The sequence below is a fragment of the Oncorhynchus nerka genome, linkage group LG6, assembly GCF_034236695.1.
Source record: "Oncorhynchus nerka isolate Pitt River linkage group LG6, Oner_Uvic_2.0, whole genome shotgun sequence".
In the NCBI taxonomy this organism is placed as follows: domain Eukaryota; kingdom Metazoa; phylum Chordata; class Actinopteri; order Salmoniformes; family Salmonidae; genus Oncorhynchus; species Oncorhynchus nerka.
Genome location: NC_088401.1, coordinates 51,270,518 through 51,292,295, shown reverse-complemented (window position 1 = coordinate 51,292,295; position 21,778 = coordinate 51,270,518). Strand labels below are relative to the sequence as shown.

The following is a 21,778-nucleotide window of genomic DNA, read 5'->3' as shown; positions in this document are numbered from 1 at the left end:
AGCGGCCGATGGATCGTGGAGCTTCTGGATGATTTAAGTCACTGTGAAAACCTTGGTCAGCAGAGAGACAAAGAGAGAGACGGAGAGAGAGACGGAGAGAGAGACGGAGAGACAGACAGACAGACAGACAGACCGACTGAGAGAGACAGTCAGACGGCGAGAGAGACGGAGAGAGAGAGACAGACAGACGGAGAGAGACAGACAGATGGAGAGAGACAGACAGACCGACAGATGGAGAGAGAGACAGAGAAAGAGAGACAGAGAGTTAGGCTACATTAGAGGAGTGTATTGCTTTGGATATTTGTCTCTGAGAGAAAAATAGAAAAATAATACACGATTACGTAAGAGTTCTGAAATACTTGGAGTGTGTCGGGCTATGATTCTGATCTTTGGTAAAGACAGAGAGGAAGAGGAAGAGACTCAGAAATGTAGAAACACAGCAGAGAGAGATACACATACAGAGAGGGTGTTATGCTGTGGTCATCCCAGTGTAAAATGAATCCTTCACATCACTAATGTGCCTCTTAATGATCAGTGATTGACAAGCTGTTTAATTTCCAATCATAATAACGTTTCCATAACAGTGATGGGCATAATTAACGCTCTATCAATCACTGGAAGGGACGGGTGTTTGCTGGACCAGGTTTCACGCTAGATTAGACGAAAGGTCAGAAGAAATGAGAGACTTCGAGCTGGAGGAAGGGTGAGTAAGGGAGGCAAAGTAAGAGAGAGAGAGATTTTTCCAATGCAACAGCCATTGACAAATCAGACTGTGCTCAGGCCCCTCCTGTACTCCCTGTTCACCAATGACTGCCTGAGTCTCCAACTCAATCATCAAGTTTGCTGTCAACACAACAGTGGGAAGCCTGATTGCCAACTACGACGATATAGCCTACAGGGAGGAGGTGAGAGACCTGGTGGAGTGGTGCCAGGAAAATAACCTCTCTCTTGACATCAACATAACGATCGGCTAATTGTGGACTTCAGGAGACAGCAGAGGGAGCACGCCCCGATCCACATTGACAGGGCCACAGTGGAGAGGGTCAAAAGCTTCAAGTTCCTCTGCGTGCACATCACTGACAACCTAAAATGGTCCACCCACACAGACAGCATTGTGAAGAAGGTGCAAATGCTTGGCCACTAAGACCCTCACAAACTTCTGCAGATGCACCATTGAGAGCATCCTGTTGAGTAGTAGCACCACCTGGTACAGCAATTGCACCGTCCGCAACCGCAGGGCTCTCTAGAGGGTGGTGCGGTCAGGCCAACGCATCACTGGGGGCACACTGCCTGCCCTCCTGGATATCTACAGCACTCGGTTTCACAGGAAGGCCAAGAAGATCATTAAGGACCTCAGCCACCCGAACCACGGGACTATTCACCCGCTACCATCTAGAACAGGGGGATTCCAGTCCTCGAGGGCCTGATTGGTGTCACATTTTTGCCCCAGCTAACACGCCTGACTCCAAGAATCACCTAATCATGATCATCAGTTTAGAATGTAATTTGATTAATCAGCTGTGCTTGCTAGGAATGGAGAAAAAGTGTACACCAATCAAGCCCTCGAGGACTGGAGTCGCCTACCCCTGATCTAGAAGGAGGAGACAGTAGAGGTGCATCCAAGGGACCAAGAGACTGAGAAACATCTATCTCCAGGCCATGAAACTGTTAAACAGTCACCACTAGCCTGCCTCCGCCCAGTACCCTGCCCTGCACCTTAGTTAGTGCTCTAGCCGGCTACCACAAGGCTCTACCCTGCACCTTAGCGACTGCTGCCCTATGTACATAGTCATTGAACACTGGTCACCTTTAATAATGTGTACATACTGTTTTACCCACTTCATATGTCTATACTGCATTCTAAGTCAAGGCTCATCCTATATAACTACTGATGTACATACCTTTTCTTTCTTTTCATATACTGTCCATACTGTCTTTCACCATTTATATGTATATATATTTAAAACATTGTATTGCCAGGTATTACTGCACTGTTGGAGCTAGAAACAAAATTGTTCCACTGCACCTGCGATAACATCTGCAAATCTGTGTATGTGACCAATACACTTTAGGGGGGATTTGATTTAGAGGTTGTGGTTGTGTGTGGATCTGTGCTGGTCGAGGCAGGTGCCTTTGTTGCCATCCTGATAGGTGAGAGAGAGGAAGAGAGGGAGTGAAGAGGGGGGAGAAGGGAGAGTGGAATGGGTAGAGGGAACGAAGGGGGAGTAGAGAAAGAAGGTCAGAGAGGGATGGAGAGATGCTGGGAGGGAGGGGAAAAAAGATGATTGGAGCACAGACAGATTTTCTGTTCCTGTTTGATTGTCATGGCTCAATCAAAACAAAGAGGAGGAAAAGTGGGGGTTCCCACTTGTTGAGTCTTGAGGGCAGAAAGCAGTATGCATCGAAATATATAGACAAGGAAGCATTAATGGATTTAGAAAGTTTAAGAAGAAGAGATGGGAGGGATTCATTCTGACCAGGATTTTGACATGCAATCAGACCCAGTCAGAGCCGGTCCTGACCTCCCTTGGGCCCTAAGCAAAATTCTGCTAAGGGGCCCTCCTACCTGACCCGTGAGCCATGTAAACCATTTGCCATTGGCACATAGTCACACCTGACACCCAGTGCCCCTCCCTCCTTTAAAACAGTTTGCTCCATCCATCTCTCTAAGAATAAGTAGACCTATACAGAACAGAATGAGGTGTAAACAAACAATATTTATTGAATATAATATTTTCTACAGAATCTTAACATAAGTGAATATTAACATGAACATAAATAAGAAATTGTAGAAAATATAAAATGTAGAAATAATAAAATATAACACTGAGCTTTGGCTTTGCTGCCTGGTAATTAGTCCTGTTCTCACAATGTTATACAATTAGCTTTGTCTGTACAAACATAAACATAAACCTATAGGCTATGGCTGCAGCTATATGTCTTAAAATAGTCCAATAAAACCTATACAGCTGTGTGTTTAACTGTGGTTCCCTCTACAGCCTGGGCATTTTCAGCATCAGCACCAGCACCAGTCTATCTGGACTGTCTGGAAGAAATTGAGAAAGTATGTCACATAGTTAGTTAACTTCTTATGGTATAGGGGACGCTTGCGTCCCACTTGGCCAAAAGCCAGGGAAAATGCAGCGCGGCAAATTCAAATAAAATGATATAAAAATCTAACTTTCATTAAATCACACATGTAGGACACTAAATTAAAGCTACACTTGTTGTGAATCCAGCCAACATGTCAGATTTTAAAAAGGCTTTTCGGCGAAAGCATAAGAAGCTATTATCTGATGATAGCACAACAGTAAACAAAGATAGTAGCATATTTCAACCCTGCAGGCGCTACACAAAACGCAGAAATAAAATATAAAACATGCCTTACCTTTGACGAGCTTCTTTTGTTGGCACTCCAATATGTCCCATAAACATCACAATTGGTCCTTTTGTTTGATTAATTCCTTCCATATACAGTATATCCAAAATGTCCATTTATTTGGCGCGTTTGATCCAGAAAAAAACAGCTTCCAAATTGCGCAACGTCACTACAAAATATCTCAAAAGTTGCCTGTAAACTTTGCCAAAACATTTCAAACTACTTTTGTAATACACCTGTAGGTCTTTTTAAACGTTAATAATCGATCAAGTTGAAGACGGGTCTATCTGTTTTCAATAGAGGACGAGAGGAAACTAACGTTACTTTTCAAGTCTTGCGCACTCTCAACAGTGTTACCCATTTCCTAGATGGTCGTACTTCTTCATTGCACAAAGGAATAACCTCAACCAAATTCCAAAGACTGGTGACATCCAGTGGAAGCGGTAGGAGTTGAAAACAAGTGCCTAGAAAATATTGTTTCCCAATGAGAACTCACTGAACAGACAGAGACCTCAAAAGAAAAATCAGAACGATTAGTCCTTAGGGTTTTGCCTGCTACATAAGTTCTGTTATACTCACAGACATGATTCAAACAGTTTTCGAAACTTCAGTGTTTTCTATCCAAATCTACTAATAATATGCATATCTTATATTCTTGGCATGCGTAGCAGGAAGTTGAAATTGGGTACGCTATTTATCCAAAAGTGAAAATGCTGCCCCCTATACCTTAAGAAGTTAAGCAGTCATTTACACAAATGCACTTCGGCCGTACAATGTTAAATGTTACTAAGTGCGTAAACACTTGAATGTTTGAATTAAAATCTTACCATCAAAACATTCCTCTTCTGCACTTTCTTGAGTCAAAGCCACCAATGATGTCATCATAGGAAATGTGTTTCCCCATGTCATGATATATGCTCATGATGGCCAGACCACTCACACACGTCCCTGTGACATGGAAGACCTCAGGTAGCTTTTGAGGAGCTTTCATTTTGACAAGCTCCTCTCCTGCCGATGCTACTGTTGCTGGTAGGGTGACTGCAATTCTTAGGGCCGTCCAAAAGGTTAGGATATAGAGTTCCTCCGGGTATTTCTCACAGAGAAAGGAGAGCAGCTCAAAGGCAGTCATCTTACCTGATGGTACATTCTGAATCTCGTGTGCCAGATCCATTCCACTGGTGTCACAGTCGTCTCTGAAGGTTTGAGTGTTTTCAACTTCCATACAGTGAGCCTTTAAAGATTCACTGGACATCTGAGAGGCAGTGCTGAAGTTCAGCAGCACTCCATATTTGGTTTTCGACCGGTTGAGTGTTTCAAATCTCTCGTCCATGGACGTCACAGCAGAGTCGACCGCAATGTTGAAGTAGTCGACTTCAAGGTTTTTCAGTGCATCAGTCACTGGTTCATCGGGAGTCTTATAGCTGAAATGCTTCTTGCTGATTCTCAGTCTCCTCTCTTTCAGAACAGCCTCCACATTAATTTCTTCACAAATGCTTTTTGGCTGTTGTCTGGGCCTCAGAGAATCCAGTTTCCCTGTATGTAGTGAGGGAGGCCTTTGCATTTGAGGTTAAATTCACTGCGATATCCAACTGCATTGAGGCGGATTGGAGGAGCATGTTTACCTTGTTTGTCATTGTCAGTATCTCACACCATTCGATACAGCAAACCAAGAAGCGGTAGGACCCAACTTCCTCTGCAAGTGCTTGTGCCTCCACTTTGGCCACAGGATCGTTGATAGTCTGTCTGGCTTCCAGTAATGCCTCCCGAACCTCAGAAGCCTGATACCTAATTGCATGAACACTTTGGAGCCGACTCTCCCATCTTGTGTCATTCCATGACTCCACGGTTATGTTCACGTGTTTCTTCAAAACACTCCATCTTTGTGTGCCAGCTGAAAAGAAGGTGAAGAGCTTTTGCACACGCCCAAAAAACTTGACTGCAGCTTTTAAAGATTTGGCAGCATCTGCAATGACCAGGTTTAGAGTGTGTGCTCTGCATGGGACGAGCAAGCTCTGGGATTTTTTTGGAGCAGTCTGGCTTGTACTCCTTGGTGCTTGCCCTTCATGTTGGCCCCATTATCATAAGCTTGCCATCTGCAATCTTCATGTGAAGTCTTCAGCTCGTTCAGCTTATCTAAGATAACAGTGGTGGACAGATTCAAATCTGTTGTAACCTCAACATTCACGAAGCCGAGGAAGTGCTCCTTGAGCTTTGGCTTTCCCTTTAAAACCACGCTTTTCAGAATAATGGACATTGGCTCCTGGTGACTAATGTCAGGTGTACAGTCCAAGATAATGGAAAAGTACTTCGAGTCTCTTACTTGAGTCACTATTGCTTCCAGAGTCTTGTCGCTCACAATCTGTATCAGCTCATTCTGTGTGCGCTTCCCAAGGTAATGAGCATGTGTCTCTCCATCTTTAGTTTTTCTGAGAAGGGGGTCAAATTCTTCCAGTGATACAACCTCTTTTAGGAAGTTTCTATTATCTGGTTGGAAGAGTTTGTCTGATGAACGGAAAGCATGCTAGGTTTCTTTCAGCCAGGGACGGGTGATACTTATGAAACGTGTAAGGACATCCCGCCATCTCTTTCTTTCGTCCTCCATAAATTGTCATTTTTTATCTGGTCAAGAGTCTGTCCCCGACTTAGGCGCAGATCAAGTTCTCTCCACTTAATCATATTGTTGGTGTGTTCAGGACTACCCTCGTAGGATTTCAGAATGGCGTTGATATTTGACCACTCATTCACGCCTTCCTTTGTTGTTTTGTAGTCTTTTGTAGAAAAGAGCTCACAGCAAAAACAATACACAACCTTGTTTTTGATTCACTGTGAAAGCCAGCTCAGAACAATCCAGTCCTGGTTTGAATGGACCTCTGTGCACCAACTCAGTCCTCATACAGTCTGTTAAGACTGGGGGCCAATCTGCTAGGTCATTTGGTGGAGCAGCAACTGTTCTAATAGGGTCTTAGCTGCTTGTATCTGATACTGGCTGTACACCTCTGGTTGTGCTAATACTGGCTGAGGCTGCCTGTACTTCACCTGGGTCTGTGTTAGTACTTGCTGAAGACGGCTGTATTGGATCTGTGTTAGTATTTTCTGAAGCCAGCTGTACTGGGTCTGTGTTAGTACTTGCTGAAGCTGCCAGTACTGGGTCTGTGTTAGTATTTGCTGAAGCCCGGCTGTACTGGGTCTGTGTTAGTACTGGCTGAGGCTGGATGTGGATCAACTGAGTCTGTGCTTGTACTGGCTGATGATCCAGCATCTCCTCTACCGACAAACTTAAGCATAACACTTGTAAATTATAGATAACAATACTATTATTAATTTCATCAGCTGCATCAGGCCCATTCAAATGGTCTCCCCCAGATTTCCAAATTATACATTTTCACATTTTAAATATTATTTATACTATGGCTTGGCTGCATACTTGATGGTTATTATTTACTGAGAGATGTACATCCATATTGCCCAGTATGCCTAGCTAATCAACATTTTAAATGTAATATATAAATCAATAGTCAATGTCAATGTAACGGTTGTCTCCTCTGACGAGGAGGAGTAGTAGGAAATATCGGAGGACCAATGCGCAGCGTGGTAAGTGTTCATCTTGGTTTTTAATAAGAAACGTGAACACTGAAAAAAAAATAATAAGTGACAACGTCAAATAACTAAACGGAAACAGTACCGTGTGGACCAAACACTGACACGGAAAACAAACACCCGCAACTCAAAAGTGAAACCAGGCTCCCTAAGTATGATTCTCAATCAGGGACAATGATTGACAGCTGCCTCTGATTGAGAACCATACCAGGCCGAACACAGCAATCCCAAATCAATAGAAAAAAGAACATAGACAACCCACCCAACTCACGCCCTGACCTTACTAAAACAAAGACATAATAAAATAACTAAGGTCCGAACGTGACAGTCAATTCATTGCTTTCCATCTTGCATTAGTCTAGAGTTGTAACTAAACCTTGACTGAGAGACTAGATAATCATTGTCTTGTTTTAAAATTGTGTGTCTCTGAGGTGTGTCATCACCTCCCATATATTGTCTGGACTGGTCCCCACAGAGGTTGCTGCTGGAAAGCGCGAGTTTCATTTCGTGCACGCGCAACGCTGTTATCTTTTCCGAGCTGCAGTATATAAACCCCGTTGCCCGTTGGCGTATATCAAACGTAATAAATAGTTGTATTTCACTCTCACTTTTGTCAGGCACAAAGTCACAGAACACAGCCCTGGAAGTGGCTGGCAAGCAAGACACAGACAGACCAACAGATGCACTGCCCAGCTAGGTTAGCAAGACAGTCAGACTAGAGAGAGATGCACTGCAAGCTTGCACATCAACTTAACATTACTGTTATTTGCTGACATCAACTCGGAGGGGAGAGAACACAAGTTTACCTGATTGCTGTTCCCGCAATTCACTCTCATGGTGTTTTTCCTCTCTTTTTCATGACCAGAAGGATAGTTCCGCTTCTTCCTCTCATCGAAGTTGTAAACATTGAAACCCGCTTTGACACAAGGGGAAGGCGGGGCCCTTGTGTAATTTGCGGGGCCCTACACAACTTGCGTAGTGAGTGTATAGGGCCGCCCGGCTCTGGACCCAGTCATGGGGCTTTTGACTCGGTCATGATATGTCAGAGACAATCAAAAGGCTCTTCTACCCAGCTGTAATGTCTTTGACCCGGTGTGATGCTGCTTCTCTCCTCTGCCCGGCCCTATCAGGTCCTGCTGCATCTGTCTGATTTCCATCACAGTGACTCAGGGCCGGCTGCGGGCATAAGAATATACAGTATACAGTGCCTTGCAAAACTATTCAGCCCTCTTGGATTTATTCACATTTTTGTGTGTTAAAAAGTGGTTTTATTTGTATTTTATTTTTCACAATCTATACAAAATACTCTGTCATGTCAAAGTGGATGGAAACAGATGAATACAAATTAAATAACTAAAATAGAGTCGTTGCATAAGTACTCAGACCCATATGTTTAGGAAAGCCTAAATTAGTTCTGTGATCAAATTTGACTTACCAAATCACATAATAAGTTACATGGACTCACTCTGTGTGAAATATTAGTGGTTGACGTGATTTTTGAATGACTAACCCTTCCTCTGTCCCCCATCCATACAACATCTGTAAGACCCCTCGGTCAAGTATTGCATTTCAAGCACACATTCAACTACAAAGACTACTACAGAGAGCTTTTCCAACGTCTCATAAAGCAGGGCAGTGTTTGGTAGATGGGTAACAATAACAAATCAGACCATGAATATCTCTTTAATCATGGTCAAGTTAATAATTATTGTATTAAACCACCCAGACACATTCAACTGGACTGCAGGACAGGAACGAAACTGCTCAGAGATGTTACCATGATGCCATTTGCGATTTTAAAACAGCTACAGAGTTCAATGGCTGTGATGGGAGAAAACTGAGGATAGATCAACAACATTGTGGTAGATCACAATCATGTTCTAAATGACAGCATGAAAAGAAGAATTCAAATATACAGAATACAAATATTCCGAAACATGCATCTTGTATGCAGCAAGGCACTAAAGTAATACTGCAACAAAACCACGGCAAAGGAAAACACTTTTTGTCTTAAATGCAAAGCGTTATGTTTGGGGCAAATCCAACACAACACATCACTAGGTAACTGTCTTCTTATTTTCAAGCATAGTTGTGGATGCATCATGTTATGGGTGTGCTTGTCATCGGCAAATACTGTGGAGTTTTTTTTAGGATAAAAACTAACGGGAAGGAGCTAAGTTCAGGCAAAATCCTAGAGGAGAACCTGCTTCAGTCTAATTTACACCAGACACTGGGAGAGGACCACAACCAACAACACAAGGCCAAATCTATACTGGATTTGCTTACCAAAAAGACAGTGAATGTTCCTGTGAATGTTCGAAGTTACAGTTTTTATGGAAATCTAGCCACGATCCCCAAAATCATGACAAAGCTTGAAGATTTTTTAAAAGAATAATGGGAAAATATTGTGCAATCCAGTTGTGCAAACCAAACTTTTAGAGACCTCCCTGAAAGACGTACAGCTGTAATCGCTCTCAAAGCAGCTGAATATTTATGTAACGACTATATTTTAAGTTATTACTTATATTATTATTTATTAAACTATATATATATATATATATATAGAGAGATTTTTTTTTTCTCACTTTGACATTTACAGAGTATTTTGTGCTGATTGTTCACAAAAAGAATGACAATTACATTAATTGTAATCCCACTTTGTGGAACTCAGTCGCGGTCTTCATTTACTGTTAATGGCATACACAAGGTGTAGTTTTGAAATTTGGTTGTGCATCAGCAGTTCTTCTTTTGTCATTCAATGACAGTCACTCAACTGTCACTCACTAAACATTTTTAGATTGGTAAATTAGTCTTGCCAACTACCAAAACCTTGAGTAATCATGGCCGAATTACCGACCGGACATGAAGGGCATTTGCCCAGGGGTCATGACCTCCAGGGGGTCCCCATTGATTATTTTTTTGCCATTGTCACTCAGATATAATTTTAACATGGCATAAGTCATTGCAAAATGTGTGGAATGTGCTGTAAAATTGCTAATTATTCTCTCCGCCCCATGGCAACTAAAAAACAACTTGCATAAAATGAGTTATAAACCTGCAACCTTTTCTCTACGCTCCATGGCAAAATGTGTAGAATTTCAGGAAATGAACTTTAAAACCAACTCTAGCTTAGGGCTGGAGCCAGCCCTGCAGTGACTCATCACTCTCTGGGGTCCTATTTGTTTATGACTTTATGTTTGCATCAGGGGCACGGGTATCTCTTCATCTGCCTGCATTGTTTTAGACAGGAAATTACCCAGGGACAGCATAGCTGAGCAAATGCATTTTAGAGTAAATACCCTACCACTTTCTATGATTGCTGTCTTTCCCTTTCCCCTCTCATTTCTCCTCTCTTTTATCATTTATCCATTTTAAAGAGCAGAATTGGATCACAATGTTGGCTGGGAGTCAGATAAGGGCAGTAACCCCCCAAGATTGATACAGACTCTCCCACTGTCTCCATGTCAGAGAGAGAGAGAGAGAGAGAGAAAGATTGTATCTGTCTCCTACTCCTCTCTCCCTCTTATCCTCATCCTCTGTCTGAAAGTGGGAAAGTGTACTTACTAGGCCTGTGATAGGTGGTTGTCTCAGCTAGTTATCTTAAGATGGATGCACTAACTGCAAGTGCTGTGGATAAGAGCGTCTGATAAATGGCTAAAATGTTTTTAAAAAGTCCATGTACGTGTGTCCGACTCTATCTCACTGCGCTGATGTCACAATCAGCGGAGGTCAGATAGCACTCCTGGCTTGAATAGGAAGTAAAAAGGAAGACTATGTGACTGCTGGAACTCTTTGTCTGTTTCAATCGGCCAATCTGTGCCCTCTTACAGAGTAGGCAAAATGGCTACTGGTAATGAGGATATTCCCTATAATCTTTCCCCTGCGTCCCAATTCTCTACCTTCTTGCATTGGCTAGAGACAGATGTGGCCATATTCTTACACCACTCATTTCCTTTTAAGTCCACGAAGGGAAGTGAATAAGTGCACACTTTAGGGCAGAAGGGTAAAAGATTGGGACGTAGCATCTGTATCTATGAGAGGGGGAATAGGACGGCGTCCCATCATCCAGAAAGGCTTTCTGCAGTGTTTGACTCCATAAGAGAGATTAGGAGTGTGTGCAGTGCAGGGGACATCACACTCTCCTGACGCCCAGCCTGGATTTACTCCCAGAATCCATCACTCTGAGCAGCTCCAGCAGAGAGCCCGGGCCAGTACAGAGGGGGGAGTAGGAGGAGAGAGGCTGGGAGGGAAATAGGGCTGCAAAGAGAGGGGAGGGAGAGAGATGGAGAGGAGAGAGCAAAGTCGGGTAAGGAAAAAGGGTGGGGGGGAGAAAAATGGAGAGGGAGGAAAAGAGAGAGGAGTCAGTTAGGGAACGGAGGTGGAGGAAGGAAGGGAAGGAAGGAGAGAAGAGGTGATAGGGGAACGGGAGATAAAGTGGGGGGATAAGGAGCTTCATAAAAATCTGCATATTCCATCGTTTTTATCGTTTTTTTAATGGTCACTAATTGCCAGAGGAAATGTTTTTGTTTATTCCCTCTACTTCTTTTTATAGTACTTAGAAATGTTTTTGGCAACAAACAAAAAAACTATTTTGGTTCCTTTTGAATTGAGAGAGGAAGCGGGAGAAGAGAGGAGTAGTGTGGCGCTAGAATAGATCAGTGATCTAGCTCCGTCTTGTCGTTCTGAGCTCTGCTTGGTTGTTATTGAGGCAGACTACATTTGTGCCGCTATTCTTGTTCCTTGAAGCCGTGTAACAATGCCTCCCCCTGGCCACTTCAATCACTACCTGCTGAATGAGACATGTACTGGCTGATCACAACCGACTTCCTGAACTCTTGCCCTGTGCCAAATGATGGGTCTCTTTCCCATGGGGTGCTTCATACTCAAAAACGTTGTCCCCCCACCCATATATGTTCGTGTATTCAGGATGCCTTTAGCTTTTTCTTGACAGATAGACTATGTTAATGGGAATTTGAGCTGAAAGTACTACCAGAGCTTGTCCTCCTAACTCTCCAATAGAGGCAAGGTTGGTGAGGACAGGGACTGGGGAGATGGCCTTCCATACCCTGGGTGTTATATGAGGCCAGTCCTCCCTCTTCCAGACACTGTTCCTTCTGCTTGGATGAACTCTGTTTTGTTAAACTGCCCTTTGGAGGGAAGTCAAAAACAAGAGAGACAAATACAAAGTGTAATGTGTGAAGGAAGTATCGCAACTAGGTCATAGCTGTGAGGAATGAGGCAAAGTGGTGTGGGGTGTGTTTTGCTGGTGGAGTGTGTATGTGTGTCGGTTTGTGTGTGTAATGGCACTGAGTAGTTAGAACAGTCCCCTCGGGATCCCTGGGTTGTCAGGGTGGGGTGTGAGCTCTGTTACATGCACTCCGGCTCATCAACCCACACACGCCTTTTGAACGCAGAGTCACGGTGAGCAGGCTGTTTGACTGACCGGGCACCTCTGCCATCACCTTCCCCATCCCCTTTAATGAGGAGTTATTTATGTGAGTGCCCCTACCCCTTTAAGGGTGTTGTTTATGCGTTCTCTCTCCTTGGGCAGATTGATGGGGTCGGGTTGGGAGGGGAGAGCTGAGAGCTGAGCCAGGTGTCGCTCTACTCTGCTCTGCTGCAGTGAGTCCTGATGTGTGTCGAGAGACTGAGGGAGAGCTGAGGTTGTTTCACACCTGCCTTTCTCAAAGTACTGAGTACAGAGTCTTTAACTAACTGGAGACCACTTAAAATGCTGAGCGTTTGAGATGGTTTAGGTCGCCGTTGTTTGGGCTACTTACTCAGACACATGCACATGCACATGCACACACACACACACACACACACACACACACACACACACACATAAGGTAAACACTTCTATTGAACAGACACTATCTCCATTTACCTTTTTTCTTCTTAGCGCTTCAGTGGCGATCTGTGATGGAAGTTGAAAGCGCAGTCATCTCCCAGAACTAACGCTCAGCGAGTAAACGGCATGTTGACTTTCCGTTTAAATGCCATGTCTTTATTCCCTGACCTTTCCCCGCCTCTCCCTGTGTGACGGAGCGCTTCATGTCTTGTCCCACAGCGCCGACCGGGGGCCCTAGCCGTGGCGAGGGGCGACAGAATGGACACTTTGATTCTGTGCTGCTTTATCAGTGGACCGTTTGAAAGCTTGCATTCTGAGTCGCCACCCCTTCCTTTTGACTGGTGTTATGGCTGTTTCTGTGGTTTAGTGACCGATTAGTGACATCACAATGGGAGTCAGGGTGATCAGAGAACTCCTGTGGGTGACGCTTCAGCATGGTGTTGACTGTGTGCTATGGGGGCATCACCAATGGATGCTATGTGGGAAGAGTCTGACATGGCAGAGGTTTCCAAGTCTTTTCAAGAAAGTGTCCAAGACTATGACACCAATGACAACATTGACAGTCGTACCAATGACATTGTTGTTTACAACCATCTTACAACCCCTCTATATAGACAATATTGATGACAATGGTTGTGAGAGAGATGATTCCAGCACAACATTAATAACCCTTCGTTGTTCTCTGTCTCTGTCTCTAGATGCTGAGGGTGGAGAGGTGTCCCCACCCATGGGAGCCGGAGTGGACAGTAACAGCTGGCATTTCCGTTATGGCGCCGGCGGTCCCGGAGGCCCCCCTCAGCACCTGAAGCCCGGCGAGGTCCCCCCCGAAGCCTTCATCATCCCTGGATCGCCCGCCATCATCTCTATCCGCCAGCAGGGAGGAGAGGACGACAAGAGCGACTTCATCAGCTTCGGAAAGAAGGAGGAGGCCAAGAAGAAGAAGAAGAAGAAGAAGGAGAAGAAGGATAAGAAGGATAAGGGGAAGGATGACGATGAGTAGAGGAGGAGGAGGAGGAGGAAGAGAAGGAAGGGGAGCTGTTGAAACAGAGGTACCAACCAAAGTCCACCGGGAAACAAAAATACAATTATTTTAGACCACAGGTGAAAAGAGATTCCCAATTCTACTTCATAATCTCTGGCTCAGTAACACAGACAGGCAGACGAAGTCTGCTGCAGTCTGCTCTATACCCACCCCTGCAACAAAGATAAAAGCCCAAATCTCTCTGGTAAAAATCGGGCTTTACCAAGATTATTGTAGATTACTGTCGCCTCAAAAACCTCTTACTGGGGTAATTTAATCATCCCTTGATGAGAAGAAAAAAACCAGATGAATAAATGTTCCACCATGCCCCCAGGTGCCTATACACCTTGAGCCAAACAATTCCCTCCCTACTCTTCTCAGCGAGGGGACGAGAGCCACTGTCTCCCCTCACCCTCTGCTTTTCACCCTCCCACCCACGGATATGTTGGCACCTCTGTCTTACCCCTTCCCACCATGTTGTAGAATTCTCTCTCTTTGAGAGGAAAAGAAAATCCAACAGCCAGAAGAAAACAGCTCTGTGCCTCGGAAAGAGAGCAACAAAAAAAAAGAAGGAAATGACGAGAAGAAAGTAAACTGAAGACTACACAACAGAAGACGAGTTAAATGTTGGTGATTTAAGAGCTGGACACTCACACTTGTAAATAGCACGGGAGAGAGTTGCTGAGGCTAAAAAGGCTAAAGGCTAACACGGCACTGCTGCTGCTGCAGCTTCCTATCGCGCTCTCTAGCTGTCAGTGTTCCCTGTGACGGCAAGGAAAACATGGCTGTCAAGGACAAAACACATACACGCTGACACACACTCGCTGTAACAACCCGGACACTGAGAACACCTGAGAACTGGAGAGAGGTAAAAAAAATAAAAAATACAGGAGCAGCCAAGAAAACGACATTGTGTTTAATACGGAACGCAAGCTGTACAGAACGCAAGCTTTTTCCTAAGCAGTACACATGTGTACAGTAGATCTACTCTCTCAGGGTTGGCACAGCAGCATCCCCTGCAGTTACTCCTGATGGGTTCGCTCACTACTCTCTTTTGAACGACGAGATCCTTCTCTCGCCTAATGCAAACAGATAGAACGAGGGATGGAGAGAAAGGAGGAACACTCTTCAGAGTCTCCTGAGAACGAAAGAGAGAAGAGTCCAGTTGAGTTGGCCTGTGATCCAGCTTGTTGATCTGAGCTCCGTTGGAACCTTGTAGAATAGCAGGAGCGTCTCTAGCTAAAGATGATCTCTTCTACTCTCCCCCTGCCACTCAGCAAAAGCCTGAGGCTTTCTGCTCTGAATGTTTGGTAGCAACCATCACTTACCTGATATCCAACCTGATCCCCCATCCTCCACATCCCCACCCCGCCCTTTCCACTCCCTGCCCCTGCCCACACAGATTCTCATCCCCACCCTTACACCAACCACAGACTGCTTCTTCACATGATGATGATGATGAATTTGTGAAACTTTTTCACTTTCTATTTGTTCTTGGAGAAGACCCTCGATTTCCTACTCTGTTTAGTTAGCTTTAACTGATCTGCAGCGCTTCTGCTTGTCCCACCCCCCTTGCCCTCGGCCTTTCTCTTTTCTCTGGCCGTGGACTCCCCTCTAGCCCCATGTTCTTTCAGGGTGAACTGGGAAGGCTGAACATTGTGGTGTGCTGGGAACAGCATGGAGTAATGTGGAAGAGGCCTGAAGAACCCAGTCGGGACCGGGGGTCCATTATTCTGAGTTCTATAACGCCAGCTGTCTCCAAGTGCAAAACGGTTGAGTGCTTTTAACTTGTGAATACTACACTGTTCATTCCTGTTTGTGGTCACTGGCGAGAGGGGACGAGGTGGGATGGGGACAGGGATGGGGTGGATGTCTGGGACATGGATCTGAGAGCTAGGCTTATCCTCCATGTTCCTGGGTACACGTATATCCCGAAATTGATTGATTATGATTGGTGAATCAAAACAGTAGGTCATCCATTGGCTTTTATGTACACGATAAATGTAGTTAGACTTGCTTTTTATATATGTGGCCTGTGCATTAATAAATGCAGTGTATACTGCTAATTATTACATTATTAATGAATAAATAAGGGCATCTAAGGATTCCCACCCCACATCTCTATCCCATCAATCCCCTCTCAGGAGGTTTTGTAATCAGCCCTGCTTCGATTGGTTCCCCGTTCCCCTGCCTGTATGTTGTTGCAACGCCCCCCCCCCCCCCCCTCTCCCTCCAGGTTTTGCGGCTCAATATGACGTCACTCCACTAAAGCGGCTGCTGCATGTTCGTCTCAAAGGAAACTCAAACAATATAGAGATACAATATATATATATATATAGAAATAGATGGCTTTGATTTTATTGTTTCGTATTATAATTTTACTTTATGACTCCCACAGGAGATATGTGTATGTACCGTCTCTGTCATGCATCTTCTACATATTACACCCTCCGCACTCCACAAGACAGTGGTGTTTTATGACGTTAACTAAACCTTTTCGATATTTGTAAATGCTGTTGTGTGATGCCCTTGATCTCAACTCTGTTCATTTTGTTTTATGGAAATAAGATTTTCGTTTTTGAGAACAAGCAACAACAACAACAACAAAAAACGTTTTGTGTCCGGCTTTGACATGATGATCTAACTAACACTGTAATATTGTAACTGAAATATGTATGATCCTGTGATGAGCTATCTCTTCCCTTTCAACAGAAAAAAATGAAAAAAATAAACACGAAAAAAGAAGACAATTCCTATGTAAAAATTGTATATGTAGTGTATGCTTGTGTTTAGTGAGCGTTCACGCTGTCATTCTTTTATCAGCGTATGATGGTGACCAATGGTGGCGCTGTCCTGGCCTACTGATCAGTACAGATCTGTTGTGAAACCTTTTTTGTACACCTGCTCATCTACTGTGACGGTGAAGTAGTGACATTTAATTTCTTTCTGTTTTTTTTTTATTTGACCTAAATGGATACAGTGGTAATGTGTTTTGTTTATAAATCACTAAATAAAAACTTTCTTTCATAAAATGAGACTGACGTTGTCGCCTTGGAGCTTGCTTGGAAACAGGCACTCTCTCACACACACACACACACACATACACCTTCTCCCTCTTTGCATGAACAGCACAGTTGCAATCAACACTGTAAAAAATATTGTGCCCCTTTTACTTAAACATTTTTTGGTAACTATTTGCATCAGCCTTTTAAGTAAATCCAAAAAGGAGGATCATTTAAGTATAATATACTTCGCTTTTAGTGCATCACAAACTCAAATATATTAAGTGCAAACAACTAACAGGATCTCAATAATTCCTTTCATTCAACTTAATTTTATCACATTCAGAACATTTCTTTTTTTTGTTTGACCTGCTTAAGTCCTTCAAGTCCCAGAACTAATGTTATAAGTTTGATATACTTAATGTAATCAGTTACAGAACTAACATTGTAAGGTTAATTTGCTGAATTTACTCCGTATCGTAATTGATATTCTATGTTTTATCTACAAATGATTTTGCTCAGTTACTTATGGTACTCAGGTTCGTAAAATGTATTTAATCTTACTACTCAAATATATACTCACAAATATACTTAAGAAGCTGATGCAAATAGTTACCTCAATAGACTTGGGAAAATGGACTAAAAATGTTATTTCTATACAAGGGAATATGCAAAACGAAACAACAGTGTTCAACTTCAAACTTCAACACCTTTATTTTGAATAAAGGTTTTCTTCAAACATCAATTGCCTCTTATACCCTACTCCTTAATCATTTGTGGAGAGCTCATTACTTTGTCATCTTTAAACATTCTGAGTATAAATCCACCTTGCCTCCTTAGGTAAAGTTACATTCAGATAGCTTGCACCTGACTACGAATATGTTCAGATCTTCACAACTGAATAAAGTTTAGGTGATAGTTTGGGATTAGCACTTTGACCTCACATCTTGTAGAGTTTGTCAAGAATTCTCTGGTGTTCTGTATGCCCCTTAACAACATAGCGATGTTTTAACAGAAACGTACATGAAGGATTTATCTTAATAGACTTTACACAAAGCACAATATGAACTTTAGCTCAAATACAACCTCATTCAATCTTATTTTGACAGGTATAAGCATTCTGGGTATAACTCCACCTTGCCTCCTAAAGTTACATCCAGATATCTTGCACCTGACTACAAATCATCTCAGAAATCCACAAGTGCATATGGAGTCAATTTTAAAACAAAGCTGTTTTTTAAACAGGAATTGACAATGTCTCTTATGACTTCACCTGACAAAGAGCGTCATGTAAACTGTAGCTCCTATACCACCTAGCAACTAGCCTTTCAGCTTACTGAGTAGGGTTTAGACCACAGTTGGTGAGTGGCCCTTTGAGAGTTCTCATAGATATCTTTAGACATCTCTGAAAACAAGTAACTTCATCTTTAGAGCTTGGACCCGTGGGGTGGTCCTGAGATCACCAAGTTCCAAGAATACTTTTTGGAACACCTCAAAGGTATATTTCAGTTCTTTGGGGTACCTTCGATTCAAGTCATAGATGAGGCCCATATACAAGGTACGTGACTGTGTGACACCACAAATAGCAGACAGGACCTCTGCTCCTTCGATGCAGATCCCACGCTCTATATTCTGGTGCAGATCCTTCACAGTGAACACCTTCATCACATGCTGCACGAGGTCCTCTCGGATCACGGTGTCGTTAGCATCCTGAGTGAAACAATTAAGAAATAACAGGCTAGGCTATTACGTTAACTGTGCCACTTGAGGGGGAGAGGGAAACAAAGGACGATACCTCATTTAGAGATAAATAAGGATACAAAAATAAAAACCTTTACCTTGTGTTCTGTAATAAGGTCTTCAACCCTCTCGCCGAGGTATATGATCAGGGCATGGATCACACTGTCTCTTCTTTCCTGGATGGTGTCGCACTGTAATATGATGTTATACAAATCTTTGCATTTAATACCGGCAACTAAATACATACAGTATAACCTATATACTACTGTGAAGGTGTTCCAGAGCAACAGTTGCAATTCTTCTGAACCCTTCCTTAATCAGAGAGAGAGAGAGAGAGAGAGAGAGAGAGAAAACATCTTCTGAACAGATAAGGACAACAGGTGATCTGAGAGACAGAATGCTGTTGGGAAACTCCTCCCAAGGCATGTGCAGAGTGAGAATGTTCAGATTAATCTTTAATGCATATACAATTGTAGATTAGAATATTAGGTCAACATAACACAAAATATTTAAATGAATATTTTTAAAAATGGACCTACATTTACTATTTTCATTCGGCTGTATTTTGTACCTGGTTGGGTTTAAAAAGGGCTGACCATCTTTCTTTGAAGTCCTCACAGGAAGGGCCTGAAAACATCTTGTCTTCGATATTAGACGGTCTTTGCCATTTTGACACTCACAATGTTGTGGTTGTCACGTATTTGTACTTGAAAGCAGCAAAACTGCAGCTCTTACATTGCATGTGCCGCCTGATCCCCACAGAATGAAGATATAATCCATTCATTTGTTTTTGTGTACATCAGCACAAACATATAGTATTACTTGTGTAACCTTTATTTAACTAGGCAAGTCAGTTTAAGAACAAATTGTTATTTACAATGACAGCCTACAGAGGAACAATGGGTTAACTTCCTTGTTCAGGGGCAGAACGACAGATTTTGACCTTGTCAGCTCGGGGATTCAATCCAGCAACCTTTCGGTTACCGGCACAGCACTCTAACCACTAGGTTACCTGCTGCCCCCATATGCTATCTCATTCTAAAATAAGGAAGACACACATTGTCTATACCTGCCTGTGGGACAACACATTGAGAAAAACACTAATAGGACCCTATGAAATCCTTGTTCTATTTGTCCCAAATGCTGTTTTATTTTCCAGAATTCCGTGTTACCTAACGTGTTCAATCCATTTGGTTGATTTAAAAATACAGGATACATCTAATACCTATTATTCACACTAATGTTGGGGTACTGTAATACAAATATCCTGTGTATCCTGTCCGAGGGGTACCGTGTATTCTGTTTAAATTTCTGGATTCCGTCTTTGCATTGCAGAAATCATGGGGCCCTACAAGCACTTATGTGAGTTACAATGAAAACACACAGACATTTGAATATACTGACGTACCTTTCCAATGTATTCTGGAAAAAAATGGTCTGTCCGGTACTCAGGAACGTCTGAATACCTATACATAAAGAAGAGTTGTATTAAAATCTATAACAATGTCAGGAAAATTTAAAAATTGAATGACTTCAACTTTAGATAGCTAGCTAGCTAAAAAAAAACAGAAACATCGCAATCCAAGATGACTTGGAAGAGCTGCTTGTTATCTATCTTACAAGCCAGCCCAGTTATTTCATTCAGCTAGTTTGGCTGTTAGATATTGACTAGATTATTATATAGATTAGATAGATATTGACTGCACAAGGTCAATGTTTGCAGTGCTGCCTTTGAACGTGTTGCGAACACGTGCACAGCAAGAAGGTTTCTGCAAGGACAGGTGTTGCTAGATAACTAGGTGTAGTTAGCTAGCTAGCTACGCATTGTTCCTACCCGTCTCTGCCTGGGTAGCTTGCCTTGCAGGCAAACATTAAATTGCAGGGGCACCATGTGTTCAGTTCTACTGTAATGTTTGCAGAAGATGCTTTTTTTGTTGAGAAGCTAGGTAGCTAATATGTTACATAGCTATTTCGGTTAATATAAAAGTAACACAAAAATGGCAAAATGTTAAAAACAGCCCCGAAGCGAGTAAATGTACTGCTAGCTTACTAACTAGTAGCCTGCCCACCACTAGCTAACTAATACAGGCATCACGGCCGTGAACTAGTTTGCTTATCAACGTGCAAATATGTAACGTACTCTGGCAATATAGCTGGCTAAAGGCTTTTCGTACTTGAATAATGTTATTTAATGTTTTCCACAAATATTTTTGACATTTCGTCGAAAATAATGTGTAGAGAGATTCAAACTACATTCCAAGTTACAAAAAAAGGATTACGCCCGTTGAAATGTTCCCTTGGATTTTTATTTGCAAATGCCAGTCTTTTCCAACACATTTACATGAAGTACTATATTCAAAAATGTAAGTAAAACCAGAAACCTATTATTTTAAGTAAAAATCATTGATTTTCTTTTGCAATATGTACGAAGTCCGTGGGTAAATTTTTACAGTGTATATTTGCCTCACAGTTGGACCTTGTTGCTAGGGAGAGTGAGATAGGGGGGAGGGGTGAGAGACAGGGCTAGAGTGTTTCTCTTCAAGTTGAAGAGACAGAGAGGGAGTGAGAGAAAAAGAGCAGACATTGATCTGCATCAGTCTGTGGAGAATAGGCAGGCATTCACACACACACACACACACACACACACACACACACACACACACACACACACACACACACACACACACACACACACACACACACACACACACACCTGTCTCTGTTGTGGCACCCAGTCAGAAAGGCTCAGTCCCAAAGGAGATGAGAGAGACTGGCTGAGTGACCTGGCTCCTCCTATTGTCCTCTGTGACTGCCACAGTTACAGTTTGTCCTGAAGAACACCTGCTTTTATATCAAACCTTGAATCAATTATACTTGAATTAATTGTTTATTGACTAAATACGAAGAGGTCAAATAGTTTGACCATAGAGCACAGTGCATACAGTGAGGTCGTAAATTCCTGAGGAGAGGACAGTATAGAGAGAGAGTGAAGTTTCATAGAGAACAAAGGAATTTCTTCCACCTCACAGAACCTGAGGTCCGAACAACGTTTACCTTCCGGAGAAGGTATGAAAGATTGGTGAAGACTCCAGTTACGAACTGGTCCGTTTGTTACAACTTGGGGAAGCTCATGGGAGACGGTGTGGCCACATTACCATAACGCTGTTTATATAATAGCCTCAGATATG

The 21,778-nt window shown here is 42.9% G+C and overlaps 1 protein-coding gene across 8 annotated transcripts in view; it reads left to right on the top strand.

The window, feature by feature from the left end:
- LOC115130568 (protocadherin alpha-C2-like) overlaps nucleotides 1-16,885 on the top strand; it is a 177,691-nt gene extending 160,806 nt beyond the window's left edge. For all 8 annotated transcript variants that reach the window (XM_029661844.2, XM_029661835.2, XM_029661838.2 and 5 more), the window contains one exon: nucleotides 13,526-16,885. In XM_029661844.2, coding sequence (XP_029517704.1) covers nucleotides 13,526-13,827 — 302 coding nt within the window. In that variant the 3' untranslated portion in view covers nucleotides 13,828-16,885. The remainder of the gene's footprint in view (nucleotides 1-13,525) is intronic.
- Nucleotides 16,886-21,778: the final 4,893 nt, after the last annotated feature.